This window comes from Lutjanus erythropterus, chromosome 8 (assembly GCF_056507025.1).
Source record: "Lutjanus erythropterus isolate fLutEry1 chromosome 8, fLutEry1.hap2, whole genome shotgun sequence".
NCBI classification, from domain to species: Eukaryota; Metazoa; Chordata; class Actinopteri; order Lutjaniformes; family Lutjanidae; genus Lutjanus; species Lutjanus erythropterus.
In genome coordinates, this window is record NC_139324.1 from 42,363,811 (window position 1) to 42,380,469 (window position 16,659).

General features: G+C 39.8%; 1 protein-coding gene across 2 annotated transcripts in view; it reads right to left on the reverse strand.

Annotated features, from left to right (window-relative positions):
- Positions 1-2,835: 2,835 nt before the first annotated feature.
- ube2f (ubiquitin-conjugating enzyme E2F (putative)) overlaps positions 2,836-16,659 on the reverse strand; it is a 64,691-nt gene continuing 50,867 nt past the window's right edge. Inside the window, exon 10 of one of the 2 annotated variants that reach the window (XM_084725557.1) lies at positions 2,836-3,783. In XM_084725557.1, coding sequence (XP_084581683.1) covers positions 3,733-3,783 — 51 coding nt within the window. In that variant the 3' untranslated portion in view covers positions 2,836-3,732. Of the gene's footprint in view, positions 3,784-13,982; positions 14,042-16,659 lie in introns of those variants that run through there. The other variant, XM_084725558.1, reaches the window with a different exon arrangement.

Here is a 16,659-nt window from a genome sequence, read left to right on the forward strand (position 1 = left end):
TAATATTAGCAACATGCTAGCTAGTTAGCTAGCTTTAATCTAGCTAACATTAGCTAACTTAACAGAGAAATATGTAATATATTTACTGTAAATAAATCAAAAATGACGACACTGCATCATCAGAGATGAAGGAAAAGTGAAGTTGAACAGTCTGATTGTATATTCAACAAGATTACAAGCAGTTCAAGCATGCATCACCATCTTGTTCACTTCAAGTCCTTCAAACCCGTCCAGAGAGCGTCAAGGGAAACACCTGCAGTGGCAGGAGGAGGAGCTTCTTGACTGTAACCTAGCCTACAGTAGGCTTGCCCACCACACTATATGGACGTAAGAACCACACTCTTCAGCTAACTAGCTACTAAGCTCACTCGCTAGTGTGTTACCTCACTAGCTAGCTATCCGAGTGTCTTTATGAACCTCTGCTAGTGACCTCTCCAAACACATCCAGACGGTACATACACACAAAGTGAAAGAGAGAATGGAGTACTGTCTGACACACTCTGTGAGTTAGCTTGGGAAACCTCACACAGCAACCACATTGAGAGGGGATGTACAATGCAGTCATAAAATCTCAGGATAAAAAAAATGAAACAGTGACTCTGAGGTTGAAGTGCTGACTTTCAACTTTAAGGATATTTTCAGGTGTTCACATCCCTGTTGGGTGAACAGTGTAGGACTCACCAATTTTTTGGACAATGATCCTGAATATTCAGGCCAAAGGATTTTTGCTGATAATGGCTAATTATTTAGGAAACAGTTACTTATTTACACTCCAGAAGACAAGCAATATTATCATTCATTTGGAATTCTGTCCACTATTCACTCTTTTAGCTCTATTTTTGGTCTTCAACAAAACCTGAGGGAAATATCTGGCTCTTTAGCTGGTAAACACAGTGGAGCATTTAGCAGCTTATCACCATTTGTGTCTTTGTGTTGCTGGTGCTGAGCAAGTGGTGCACAATGGGTTTTTAGAGTTTTGCTGAAAATGACATATATAGGCCCTTTCCCACCAAATTATCTGTGGTTGTTAAACCACACCGTTCAAAATTCTTGGAACTTGGAACCTTGGAAGGCATACCACCAGGAGAACCACTGAAATGAAGGATGTCATCATCAGAGGATGCTGCACAATGCAGAACAACCTGTAGATTATGACACATCCACTCTGGTTCTGGACCAGTTTATTTTTGGTTGAAATGCTCAGAACGGTTCAAGATCAGGTGCTTAACCAGAACGGAGCCAGTTGCATGCCAACGGACAAGGCCTATAAAAGAGCAGTGAGAGCCAAATGGTGAAGGTGTGGCCAGACAGCTGAACAAAGAGTTTCAAAATTTGCTATAAAGCTCCTTAAAGTTGAGGGGAGCTGCAGATTCAAGTCATAATTCTCAGAGGTTCAATTTTCACGTTCAATTACATCATTAAATTACATCATTAAACCTGGGAGACAAAGTACAAAAGAGCTACAATTCCTACACTATTTCTTATGGATGTTAAAGTAAATTTAAATCAGTCCTTTAAACTCAAAGTCGTTGCTTCATTTTAACTGAACTGATCCTTCCCAGCTCCGTTGGAACTTCAGTCAACTTTCCCCTTTCATGTTTTTTCTGTACTTAGATATGCTTTGTGCTCAGCTCGATCAAATTTTGACAATGGTTAAAAGATGTTTCTGGTGGACCTGTAAAAGTGAATGTCACATCTTTAACTTAGCTAATGTTAGCAACATTCTCGCTAACTAGCTAATTAACATCAATCGTCAGCTAGCCAGTTACCAAGTCTTTTGTAAAAGCGTAGCTAACTAGTTAGCTAATCTACATCAATTGTTAGCTCTGTAGTTACTGGGCTCCCTAAAACTGTGGTATTTTGTCAGGGGATGGAGTCTTACATCACGTGTCACACAGACTGCTCCGAACCTGATCCACATTCTCGTCAGCTTCCTTTGTCTCATCACTTGTTAGATAAGCTAGCAAAATCTTCACTTCAAAGAGGTGGCTAAAGTATGCCCCAGCACTAATTAGTGCTAAAATAGTTTTCCAAAATAGACAAAATTATGTCCAACAACAAAAATGTGCAAAGATCTGGGGTCTGTATTCTGATATCAGTGTACTACATTGGCCAGATGGGCTTACAGACATCAAATAAACTGATTTCATACTGTATAAGTATATTATTCAGTCTAGTTGGACTGAATAGGAAAGTAAAGACCAGTTTTATTTCCAGAGCTTGGAGAATGAGTCAAACTTTGTTGTGTACTCAGAGTACAGGCTGAGCTTGCTGAAGCATGCCCTCCTACATCCTGCAAAACAACACCCATTCATGTGAAACACCAAGTTTTTAAGGAGTCCCATCTAGTTACACCCAACAGCAAATTTTAGCAAAACGTTAGCTGGCTAGCATGCTAAGCTACATCAATCATGAGCTAGAAGAATAGCCAATAACCTAGCGTTTTGCTAGCCTTAGCTAACTTATAATGGACTATTTATATCTTGCTTTCACAAATTCCCAATAATATCTTTTAACCATCTTCAAAATTTGGTTTTCTTTGCAGCATAGAAGTACAGGCATCAGGAAAGGAGACGGATGACTGAGTTTGGTCAACTTCTATTGGGGAACAGAGCAAAAAGGGGAGGGACTTAGGATTGGACCAACTGTACCAAAGTACAGAGGGAACACACCCAAAATGTGTCACTGTCAAAGTCTTTTCTGACTGCACTGTAAGTATGAATAAACTTTTGTATGAGGTTTTGTGTGTGTGTGTGTCTGTGTGTGTGAAACAGAGAGACAGATGGAGGAAGGACAAGAAAGGGCAGTGAGGAGAGGAGGAGCAGGGACACGGGGACACGGGGACGAGGTGAAGCTGAAAACAGTACAATACATTTGGCTGTGGTTTTAGTAGTTGTACTTCATCCCACTGGAGCTTAAAACACACAGAAGGTCAGTATGTGAGTTTAGTCTGTGTGTGTGTGTGTGTGTGTGTGTGTGTGTGTGTGTGTGTGTGTGTGTGTGTACATGCAAGGAGAATGACAACAGAATGGGACATCGTGGTCATTCACATGCTGTCTAGTGGGGCTGTGTGTGTATGAATGTGTTCACCTCTTACTACTGGAAGTGTGTGTGTGTGTGTGTGTGTGTGTGTGTGTGTGTGTGTGTGTGTGTGTGTGTGTGTGCGTGTGTTCATGAACTCACATGCATTTGCTCTTTAGCGACACAAACATGGCAGGCACTGGAACAGAGAACTGATAGTAACAGATATTCTTTCTTTTGATTAATCAAATTTCAAAACAGCTGAAGTTGCTTCCTTTAATTTCTGTGAACCATCATGTCTAATCCCTCGCTGTGTCGTCGCTGCGGCTCGATTCTGACAGGCTCAGCGAGGCAGCGTCGTTCAGTGATCTCGCCACAATGAACAGACACTGAGGTCACTGCAACACTCAATTGGTTAGGATAATTAAAGCATTATTTTTCTCTTGTTTGCAAGCCCTTCCTCAAACGCGTAATTATTTTTCTTTTTTTTTTTTTTATTTCATTCCTGCAACATGGAGTTTATTGCAATCAAGTGATCAGCAGGGCATGAGCAGGGCTGTGGTGTCAGGAGGAGGGGCGTGGTAAGAGTCAAGAGTCAGCTGTTGATTCACACACGTTTGGGGAGGAGGGGGAGTTGGCCAAGATAAGCTGAGGCAAGGTAGAGCAGTTTGGTTGGTTGGTGCAGGCTGATGTAGGAAGCCGATGCTTCTATCATCTGGCATAGTGCTTGATGTAATCTTGAACCTTATTCCGAAAATCCTCCTGGATTGGAGACAGAGAAAGATAAGGAGAGAGTTAGACTCAGATAAATAAACGTTGGTAGAGAGCACCTGAAACATGTCAAGAGTGACAAACAGCACTCAAATATAAGGATAGTAAAATGATAATTGATTAATGGTTTCAGTATTTTTTTCATGCAAAAATGTCAGGAAACGTTGTGAGAGATTTACTGCTTCCCTGTGTTTATTATCATATTCAACTGAACGTGTTCAGGGTTTGGACATGGAGGTTTTCACCATTTTCTGACATTTTATAGCCCTAGATTAAATATGATAATCAACTTCAGTCCATGTTGGTACTTGATTACTGCTAATAGATAAAACAATTTGCATGGTGGGAAAGTAAAAATTGACTTTCCTTGGTCAAACCCCTTCTGGTCACGTGTGCCCTCTCCTCTCATTACTCTCGTCTTCGTCATGCCCCTCCTGGTTGTGCTTGGCCTCTTATCCACCCCCACTCAGCATCCATCCCTGTATCCTGTGACCTCCCCGCTGTCGCTCCCCTGACCCATCCCTCCTGGTTACATCTGAGCTCTGTGTGACCTCTACTCTTCTTCCTCCTCTGACAGCCCTGTTTCCTTCCCTTGGCCTCAGTGTCTTTCTCTTAAACCAATCGGGCTGTTCTGGAGAAACTGTTGTGTCTATATCCTCTTCATATTTCAGTCAAACCACTGTGTAAACATGAGGCAGAATGCATTACGATACACACATAAAGAGGACATAAAGGGTTTTGAACTGCTATTAATTTGAGGTGGAGCAGCTTTCCTCTCTGAGAGGATTTCGTTTATTCTTTCCAGACTGGAAAGTGCTTTGCTTAGCAAAACTGCACTGTAACTATATACATTATAAATCACAGGAACTGTTGTGATTGGTCGGACACTATCACAGCTCAGGGGACATTCTTTACTGGGACTAATGATGATGCGGTCGGCACAGGGATTAATAAATTCACATTAATAGCTGATAAATGTGGGGTGGAACCTTGGCTTTTGACAGCAGTTTACACACACTTTGTTCACAAAGAAATGAGAAACAGCAAAGTTTTTAATAGTTTTTATATAAATGCAAGCTGAGTACCTAATATTTTATATCATGTAGACAACAGGTACTTGAGCTGGAGGCTTCAATGATTCATATTTAATTGTTTCCCACATCTCAACTTTAACATTTACTGAAATAAACTGTTGTCACGATGCCAAAACGATACTTCAAAACAATACTTATTCAATACTCAATACCCAATAGATCAGAAATAATGTCCTCAACAGACATTAAGAGAATACACACATACACACATACCTAAGAATAAAAACAACACTTCAGAGACAACGCAGCGTAGCTTTCAACTGAGTGGCCATCAGTACAAAATTTAAGATTGGCATAACTAACATATAATATAATATAAAATAGCAACATAAAACAATATAAAATATAATCTGTATTAAACTCTCCCTGCCCATCATGCACATGTATATACAACATATATAAAAACCACGATTCTACTGACAGGTTATTTACACTCAAAACATTATTGCTGCAGCCCAATCACATTTTATAATCTGGGGTATTATGTTCACTGTCAGGTTTACTGTGGTCATGTCTCTTTTTTACTGGCTATTGTGTCTGATACTGCAGAGCCACCATAGTTTAGAAGTGACATGTAACTATTGCTACCATTGAATTAAGCCTAAGTTGAAGATGCTGATCTTGAGCGAAAAGTTGCAAACTGTGGAGCAGAGACAGAGAGACACCAGCTGCTCCACGGAGCTCAGCTTCTGGAGGAATAAACACTAAGAGTAGCCTCCGACTCTGCTTTGATTTGATATATCTGACATCGTAAAAGCACAGATGAACTGTGAGGAGGGGCGAAAATGAAGAGGAAATCGAGGGAAATAAGAACCAGAGTGTCTTGAGTTGGTAGTTCTGTCAGAGGCTGAAGTGAACACAGACACACACCGTCTGTGTGAGGCCACAACTCACTTGACTTTCTGTGCGAACACACCAATACTGACCAACAACAAGTAATGAATGTTGGGAAATTTTAATACCGAACGAATCGTGCAACACTACTTTCATAGAAACACATTTGAATATTTAACCAGTTTATCTGTGGCTGAATGTGGAAATCATACTTCTCTTTCCTCAGCCCACCAACCCCTCTTAGTTTTTTTACTTGTTACACTCTGTGACACATCCATCAGCGTCAGTGCTGGAGTCTGTGAAATTTCATGTCGGGACTCAGGGAGCACGAAGGCATTTAATGACCCATTCAAGTGTCCCACACGGACATCAGCGCACTGATTTACTCCACGGCGTCAGTGGTCAGTTACTCACGCATCGCTGGGGCTTCTGTGTACGAGCGAGAGTCAGAGAACGTGAGAAAAAACACGGATCAGAAAGAGAGATGGAGTGAAAGGGGAAAAGAGTACTGGTGTGTGTGTGTGCGTGTGTGTGTGTGTGTGTGTGTGTGTGTCTGGAAACACAGATGACAGACAGGAATGCTGAAAAGCTGCCAGCGACAAAAACTTCAGCAGTGATGACAGCAGTTTGAGTATCTGTCTCCAGAGAGATGATGGATCGACCCTACTGCTGCTGTGGGATCTCGCTCCATCTAGGCCCTGTTTTAATGACACAAGTACATCCAGGAACACAGAGCGGTGGGTTTTCGGTGCACGGACTGTGTGGGTGTCTCAGAGAACACTTGCTATTCTGGTTTATTTAGGTGCAGTGGCACAATGCGTGAAATGGCTCGGCTTAACAGATGCAGAGATAACAGCCACGTAAATTAAACTAATATTCTACAACTGGCAGCTCAGAGATGCTTCCTTCAAGTTTAAGCTTCTAAAATCTGATTTGATGCATTTTGAAAGGTTAGTGGTTCAAATAATTCAATAATCTTTTTAAACTTTGATCTCTGAGGCGAGGCGTATAATCCAAGCAGTGAGCAATGAACACGGTAGCAAGGTAAAATTCAAACACTGCAAAACACATTTCATTGAACTCAAATTAGCTGCGACCAATAACCAATAAATGAACTGCGCCATAAGAATTCAGTACTAGTCTATATTTCTGTTAAACAAGTAAAAAAAAGAGCCTGGCAAAGTCTCCTCAAACATCTTACAGGGTTCCTACACTTTATCCATTTCAAAATTCCACACTTTTCAAATTTGACATCTGATTTATAAATAAATGACATGACTGCATAACTGTTTAGTTATAAGTGATGCTATGTATATGCATTTCAAAGATATTCTTGATTTTTTTTTTTCCAACTAATTTGGTTGCAGATGTCCGGATTTGACAGAGTGTGTGTTCAGTTGCACGCCATACATCCAACAATAATATCAGTCGGACTCTGTCTGTACAAAGTTTTGTGGTGTTTCATCTGATAGTTGTTGAGATATTTAAGTCTGGAAAAAAGAACTGGACCAACAGACAGCTGAAACTGACATCTCTAGAACCACACCCTGCATGGCTAAAAAGCACACACACACACACACACACACACACACACACACAAACACACACGCACACACACACACACGCACACACACACACACACACAAGCTAATACACACTTCCCACTTTTAATGCTTTCAAATTTAGTTAGTCCTGATGGCACTTTCCATGTTAGAAATGTGATCCCCTTACAGGAAAAGCATGAATCACAGGAATAAGTTACCCAGCTAATGATTTCTTATTCCATCACTGCATTGGAGACTCAAGTCTGACCTGAGTGAATGTTCACAACAGAGAACAATGGACCTAAAGCAAGAACATTTTCATTTACTGTATAAATGACTGTATTTGGGTGCACGTGCATGAAACTTGTAAATTAGCACGATTAATGCCCCAACAATACCATATAAGGCTACACTTAGTCTTGCTTTCAGATATCCATAAAGAAAAATCTGTCATTTTAACAGTGTCAGCAGTGGAATTATGGGACCTGCTAAAGCAAAGAACCAGAAAAATGAATGCTGTTAATGGCATGTTCCCTGAGGGCCGGATTTGTCTGAAATAAAGAGGAAATGTTGCAATATGAAAATGGCTTCAAAGACAAAAACACCACACCACATGCCATTTGTAAGAAAGATGAAATAATTATGCAGAAACATGGTCCACCTCAGTGGAATACTACTTTTTGGCAGTGCCAAGCTGTGCTGTGTAAACTGGGCACCAGTAAAAAAGGTAAATAAGGTATACTGGTCTGTCTGTTACTGCAGCATCTCCTGCTTACCCAGCTGTCTCCTGCAATCTTCTGTAAATGTTTGTATGAAAACCCACAGTGGACAAAAACTAAACACACACACACACACACACACACACACACACACACACACACACACACACACACACACACACACACACACACACACACGTGTGTCACAGTGTGCCATTTAGTGGAGAAAATGAGGGGGAAGAAGGTTTGCAGGGTGCACAGGCACCAGAGAGAGAGTGAAGTGAAACAAACTCAGCGGGGAGTGAAGTTAAAATATGTGAAGCTTAAGCTTGCCCCAATTAGAGCAGCTCACACGGGCATGAAGGGCAGAGCGACCACACTGAGAGACAGAGAACACACAAAGTTCAAACAAGTTCCAATTAAGATGTCCAGCACAGATTTGAATACATTTCTCAATGGGTGGAATACAAAAACAAAACGTCTTTGAAAAACACTCCCCCAAAATAAATTTGCATAACTTTACCTTCTGCTTTTTTCTTACTTTATACCCCTTTTCTCTCTTTCAGCAGAAAACTGGCTGAGACTGCAAATTACTTTGATGTTCATTAGTTTAAAGGCTCCAAGTAAACCCTGCAGTCGATTAAAAACTTTCCTAGGCTATAGTTTACTTTGTTTTGGCTCTGTTCCACCCGTGGAAGGCAATTACTTCTCCTGTCCTCCAGCAAAACAGGTACCAAAAATTACATATCCCCATTGGTGGGATGGGGATGCAAATTAAACCCCCCTGGGTTACTTTAAAATCTGCTATAAGTTAAAACTAAGCAACGGAAAAGCCTCAGGATGTATTTGTAAACAGGCTGCGAAATGGAGAGATGAAGAGGAGAGGAGGAGAGGTGTGATCAGGGAAAGGAAGAAACAGAGATGACAAAGGATGCAGAGGTGTGGAGGAGATGAGGACAGCTGACAGCCCTGGGTCTTTTCACACTCTTTGAGAGAGAGTTTTTGAGAGTTCTGTAATTTCAGTAAAAATGTTTGAGTCCTGTGTGGTCCAGTAAATTGATTCGACATTGAGATGGTGTGGGTTTCATCTAAGGGAACTCCGGCAGGTCAGATCATGACTCTCTTCATTGCAGCCAGCATAAGTAATAAAACAACTAATGAGGTTGATTATTCATGACATAACTGTTGAGATGATCCTGACCAAATACTTGTGTTAATATTGGTCTATATCGGCGCATGTTAGCAGATAAATATCAGCTATACTAATATCTGATTTGACAGATTATGTCAAAGCATTTCTTTTGTATTCTTGGGTAAAATACTTGATAAAAGCCAAAGTATGTTTGTGATGTGATGTATTTAACTAGTAAAAATTAATGGAAGAGGCAAAAATCTTTTGTTTTTGCTGGAAGAGTGATGCCCGTTAGATTTGACTTTTGTAATATGACTCTCCTTTTGTGGTTTGGTTCATTCACATGGCGTCACATGACATATGTAATGTACCGTACAATTCATGACTTTTTCCTAAACCTATGAAAGAAATGTTGGTGCCTAAACCTACCTAAACTGCAACCGTTTCATGTGACTGATCACAGGTTAAATAGGCTTTCTGCTGGGTACCTGGTGCATCAGTATGAGACCTTGAGGGGTGTGACAAAGCGACGTCAGCAGCCGACAAGCTGGGAGGGGATTGAGTTAAAAACAAACCGGCCATTGTGCTGAAACAGGCAAATATGGAAGACGTAAGACGATTTCCCGGCCCTAAAGGAAATCCCACAGCATGCAGTACTACTGCACCCCTCCGTGACCCGCAGCTGACGCACTCCAGTGCATCCAGTCTGTAGCTCTTCAACGCTGTCAGTGACGATACCCACGAGCTCAGAGGGGAATCATTTTTTGATAGACTCAGTTACCTAAACGATGTACTCTGTTTGCCTGTATTTACTTAATGTTACGGTAGGTCGGCCTCTGTGTTTCAATCTGTCAAAATGACATAGTGCCTTCTGATTTTTCCATCACTGGAAAAGAAAAGAAAAAAAGAATGCCAATGACAAACAATATTTGTTTAATGCTACTGTTGGTATGGATCACATTACTTATGTAAACACTTTGAACTAAACTGATTTGGTGGCTGGGGAAGGGATAAGGTCTGCAGGTGGAAAAGTACATCAATTTTATAATGTTGCATAATGAATCTTTAGGATTGTTGGAAGAATTTGCTGAAAGGTTTTAGGCTTCTCAGGGTGTTTCAAACATGATGATTTGGTGCAAAAATATAAATTGGAGAAGTCTGTACACACAATGATGCACTCCAGGAAAACATGTGTAACCATGGACGGCTCTCATCTATTTTAGGAGGTGTTAATGCCGACAGAGCCTGAAGCTTTCAATTTCATCTTTCAACAGCCGTATAACTGACAGTCTGAGAGGGAGAGCGATACCATCAGATAATAGCACCGCTGAGATGCAATCAGAGGCATGAGTTCACTGTCAATCTCAAACACACTTCAGGAATGTGGATTCTCAAATGAATAGTCCTTCTCTGAGTTAATATAAAGCAGCGGGCTGGAGACGCAGTGGCAGGAGGCTGCTGTGACAAGGATTTGCCTCTTTTGCCTTCTTCTGTAATTTGCATTGCTCTCTGTCACAATTTGCGTAAACAACACTGTGGCTCCAGCCTTTCCAGGAAATCAACTTGTTTGAATTTATAAAGCAAAGAATATCCAGACAATTTTCCTTCTTTAATGGACCACTTAACATCACTGGCAGACCGTCCTCTGTGCGCCTCTGTTGGCCTGATGGTATCATCACTCACTGTCTGACTTGACACTGAACTGACAGAACAGGTACACACCATAATGAGGTGGCTGAAGCAGCATTTGACTGTATTATTTATATGTTGACCTCGCTAGATGTGGCATTAATGATCACTTATTTGTCATACTTTAGTTACTGACAGGTTTGACATTATTGTGACGACACCAAGAAGCATATGAAGCACAAACATTATCCAAGCCTTAGCACCCACCTAGACTCGTTGTTATTGCATCATTATCAACATCTCGCTCCCTATATAACTCCTGGCACATAGCTGGATGTACTAGGCAGGCTGTAATAAGGATGCAGCTACATTTGGAGACATGTTTCATTACATCTTACAGAGACACCTGTTAAAACCTGAATGAATGATAGAAAGAATTCACTGTGATTATAACAGCAAGCCCAAACAATAGCCTGTTAATCAAACTGTTAAAAATACAAGAATAAAACCATATTGATCATCGGTAAGCACTGTTGTTTCTGCTTTGAGTCAGGATCTAATGCAGTCCAGGAAATACCTCGATATCTGTTCTTTCTTTCGTACATTAACGAGACCACAGTGATCACCGCTCAGGACAGAAAGCTAAAAACACAGTCTGATATCAGACTGAACTGTCAACTCCTTACACTTCATTTCCACATTCAGAGAAACATCCAACTCAGCGGAGTGGGTGGATTCGAAGGCCTGGACCCAGGCTGCTAAAAACAGGGACACAAGCCAGATCAAGATTGGAGGGTGACATTGAAGTGAATTTTCACTCCTGTCCCATCCTAGTCTTGGAAAAATGACTGAAAAAAATTTCTGCTAGCGCATTAATGGGAATTCCTATTATGTGTTAGCATTGAGCTAACAAACAAAGCACTATTTAATTATATACATATAAATCAAGTCAGGAATCATAGAAAAACAGACTCAGCTGACCTATTGTTAAAATGGTTTCCATCCCAGCCACACCCACCAGTTGACTTTTTTCTGTCTCTGTGTCACATGGATAGTGAAATTGACTCCTGTCCCTTGGGAATCCAATAGGAAACCCCCAAAAATGTCAGCCTCTAATCAGGCTGACTATTGACTGAAGAGGCTAAGCCACTTGAGATACTCAAGAAAGCAAGAGATTGAAGATGTGGGAGAGACAGTGAGAGACAGGTAGTCTCTCACATTGATGAGTAACAATCAATGTAGATACAGAGAATTTAGTATGCATGGAGGGTTGATGGGATGCATAAACCCTCACTGGGACCCACTCTGTCAGTCTTTACTGCTTTACTAGTCATCAATATCACATTACAGTATACTGCAAAAAAAAAAAAAAAAAAAAAAAAAAACCTCCTGCAATATGTGCCAGACTGAAACTGGCACCAATAATTTATCTTGTCGTACTGCAGACTACTGAACTCCTCTACTTTCTGGCAGTTTGTGTTTTTGCCATGTTATTGACATTTGGCATTCAGATAACAGCACGTGTTCATACTGTTAAAGAGTAAGAGCTGATGCACTTTGGTTCACACTGTGAACACACTCCATCTCTGCTGTCTATAAAACAAAATCAACAGATTTATTTTATACCTGTCTTCCTCTTTCCCTCTTCACTGGACTATATATTGTGATGCAGACTAGATGACTGATGCAGTATGTTACCACTTTATTTGGTATATCTGTGACTTGTACAAGCTAATGGAATCCAACACAAAAAAACTCTTTATTATATTCCATCTTAGTGAAGTTTAACATTATATTTTGGTGATGACACTATGGAAAGTGTGGATTACATTCAACTGTATTAGTTGTTTTTGTCCACTTATTAGTGATGCTGTTGTGTGGACTTTATTTCACTGAGTGTCTAATCTCCTAACCTCACACAAGAATTCTTCAGCACTTCTGTCTTCCACCTTGTTTCATACTTTAGTTTAACATCATGAATTTTAAGAAAAACGTCTGTCTAAAAGTTTCAGTGTTTCTCCTAACATTGTCTCAAGTGACGCGCCTCCCCAATGCATGTTACATTCAAAGGAAAATACAGACCACCTCTATCAAATGCTTAAAAGGCAAATGATTAAAATCAGAAACCCAGGCGATCTGTCAATATCAATCAATAGCAATATCTTTCACACCTTATTTTTATGCTATTGAGAAGCCAATTTAGCATTTATAGTTACAAGGTCTCGTGTTACAGGGTGAGAGCATTTTAAAGCTCAGCGTTCGTCAGCAGCTTTCACAAAGCTTCAGACTAAAAACTACTGAGGGAGTCACAGACAAAGATGGTGCTTTGAAACGATCGCTGGGCGTCAGTCAGAGGACGTCCTCTGACTTCTGCCTGGCAGTCTGCAACGTGAACTAACACGACTCCTTGTAAGAGGAATATAACGGTTACTAACAATAGTATGTAGGACTTCAGAATTCAGTATTACACAGATCCTCATGCACATGTAAACACAGCCAGTGACGGAGCTGCAGACTCTTTTATTCCTGTTCCGTTTTAGTGTCCTCCTTTCCAACTGTGTTTGTTATACAGGTGTCTGTGCATGTACACACACAAAAACCCACTCACAACCAACAATGGTACGATACACACACGCATGCACACACACACACACACACACACACACACACACACACACACACACACACACACACACACACACACAAGTAAATTGCCCATGAGGATGCTTCCTTTCAGCCACTTTAACCAGATAAATGTATTCAGAGAGCAGCCACAGGAGGAGTTCCACTTCAAAAGCCTCTATACACACACACACACACACACACACACACACACACACACACACAAGCACAAGTGTGCGCTGACACACACACACTCCCACAGCTCCACCTACTCACTGCTGAAGTTGATTACAGCAGGCTGTGACTCTGTGGGAGGGGGTCACGGATGGATGACTTTGTGTTTTCAGTTGTTGTGACTCCAGAGAACCACAACAAGCCCAGCGAAGCAGCACCGAAACTTCTACACAATTCATTTTCATTCAAAATGTCTCTTAATTCACAACATTAATGAAACTAGTATAAGGAAAATAAAGTAGTATTTATTACACTGCCAATTTTGCCAACTAGTGCTGCAACTAACCATTATTTTCTTTACCGATTAATCTGTCTATTGCTTTCTTAATTAATCGAAAAAACAAAAAAACAAACAAAAAAAAAACAGGTCAATCAGATGACCGTCCAAGATGACGTCCTCAAATGTCTTGTTTTGTCCACAACCCAAAGATCATCAGTTTACTGTCAGAGAGGAGGAAAGAAACCAGAAAATATTCACATTTAAGAAACTGAAATCAGAGAATTCTCTTTAAAAAATATTCAAACCAATTGATTGATTATCAAAATAGATAAATAACTGATTAATCGCTGCTCTAAAGTGAACACATACACATATCAGTAGACCTGTTGTCTTTTTGATAATTGATTAATCAGTTTGAGTAATTAAAAAAAAAGAAAGTCAAAATTCTCTAATTTCAGCTTCTTAAATGTGAATATTTTCTGATTTCTTCACACCTCTATGACACTAGATTCAATATTTTTGGGTTGTGGACATTTGAGGACATCATCTTTAGTTTTACAAAACAGAGATTGACATTTCTCAGCATTTTCTGACACTTTAAAGAACAAACAACTAATCAATTAATTGAGAAAATAATGGACATATTAATTGACCATGACTGAAGTCAAGTTCAGTGGTGACTCCATGTCAAGTCATTCAAATCTTTAAGATCTGAATGAAGACAATGAAGACAAATTCTTAAGAACTCTGCACTTTGCAGAATTTTCCAGATTTGTACTATTGCTTACTGTGTGCCATATGATAACCATACTTTTGACATACATTAAATCATATTTTTTATCATGTCTACTGGTCGGACAATGCACTAGACCCCGACCGATGTATGAATCAACTGATATTATCTATCAGGCCTATCAAACCTATATCATCTATATCAGTATATATATATATCATGTATGTTGTCTGATAAGCACCAATATTTTTTAAGGAACATAATGCAATTTTTTCTTGTTTGTTAGCTTTACGGGCAGAATTTTATGCATATTTAAACCTTTGGCTTAATTAAAATTTAACTTATATTTTGCTCTCTTTACGTTTCTTTTATAGTACATATATAGTAATTTATAATTGATAAAATACAGGTGAAAATTTACCGTTTCAGTGCAATAATTACTGCTAAACTGAAAAATATCCTGCCTCCATTATCTTCATCATTGTAAGTGTTAACCACTTTTGAAGGATCATTGATATTGATATCAGATTTTTTTTTACTCCCTAATATTGGTATCAACATCTGCCCCAAAAATCCAGGATCAGTTGTTTACTACATATTAGGGTTGTGAATTAACAAGAATCTGGTGATAAAAATGCATCATGATACAGTGGTTATGATTCAATATAATGCAGTACTGTAAACACAATTTTTACATCAAATTTTGGAAGAAAAACAACCCACCATATGTATAAAATCTGAGTTTACTTTTTCATTCAATCAGAACAGTGAAGATGGCAAACAACAATACGATCTACCAGCTGTGGGTTCAAACACAACAAATGAACTACAGCTATCAGTCTTTGCATGGATCATGATATCATGAGACTGTGGTTCTGAGAATCAATACAGTATCAGAATGTATCATAATACTCAGGTGCATTGATATTTTCTTACAGCTCCACTACATATGGACTGTGTATGTAACATTCAAGGTTTCTGTTGGTGTCAAAACTGATAAAAAGCGGCAGGACTTTATTCTGTTACGCCTGCTGTAAACAAAGAAAATGGAGACAACAGTTGTCGAGTTCACTGTTCCACCAACAGGATACAGTTGATAATCTATATTTCTTTTTTCCAATTAACTTCCATGTAAAGCAGTTAATGGAATTAGCAAAGATATCAGCCACATTTCTTAAGTGACTGATATTCTGGTTGCTGAACAACAAGTAAAATGGTGATGACAGAGTTTCTACTTGAACAGCTGTATGAAAACAGAGGCAGAGCAGTGTGTCTGTAGTTTTGAATTATATAACCAACAACCTGTGATTGGGCTGTGGGTAAAAGAAAGCCATTATTTGGATCTTTAAAATGCATTGCATTGTGGTATTTTTGGCAGAAAGGATCGTATAGAGACAACCTTTCATTCAGTCATATGGGTTTCTGAGGGAACTAAAAGTGGATAAATTTCACACTCAGAATTTATACCTAAAATAGTCATGGTGCACTACAGTAAACAGTGAGAGATTTCAGACTTCAGCCAGGCAAAAAGAAGTGTAGAAAGTCCCGCTGCCAATCAGGCTTATTTTTCCATCTTTTTAGTCTTTAGTCTTTTTTAGAAGAATGGGTGCATGCAGGAAATATCACTGTGCAAAACTTTGCATGTGTTTGCATGTGTGTGTGCAAAAAGCTAAATCACTTGCTGTAATTTATCAGATACACAATGTTTCTTATGCCTCAGGCTCACTAATAAATGGATCTCGGCTGCTGACACCAAAAACGAGGACTTTGTTGTATTTACTTCATGAAAGGCTCCCAATTGACACTCTCCTCCTACACCTGAGACTATTGACTCATCCAAACAATCGCTACCCCAGCAGCAAATCACCAATCATTCCATGCACTCTCACACGTCTCTCTCCCTCTCACAAAAACACACACAGAGACACACTTTTTTCCCACATCTAATGGGGTCACAAGGCGACCATTCTCATGCACTGCTGGGTGCACTGAAATGCATCACAGGGAAGTGTATGTGCAAAGTGCAAAGGTCAAATATTGTACTTTAAAATGCTTTCAGCTCGCGTCAACTCATGCTCAGCTAACAACTATTTCCCCGGCCAGCAG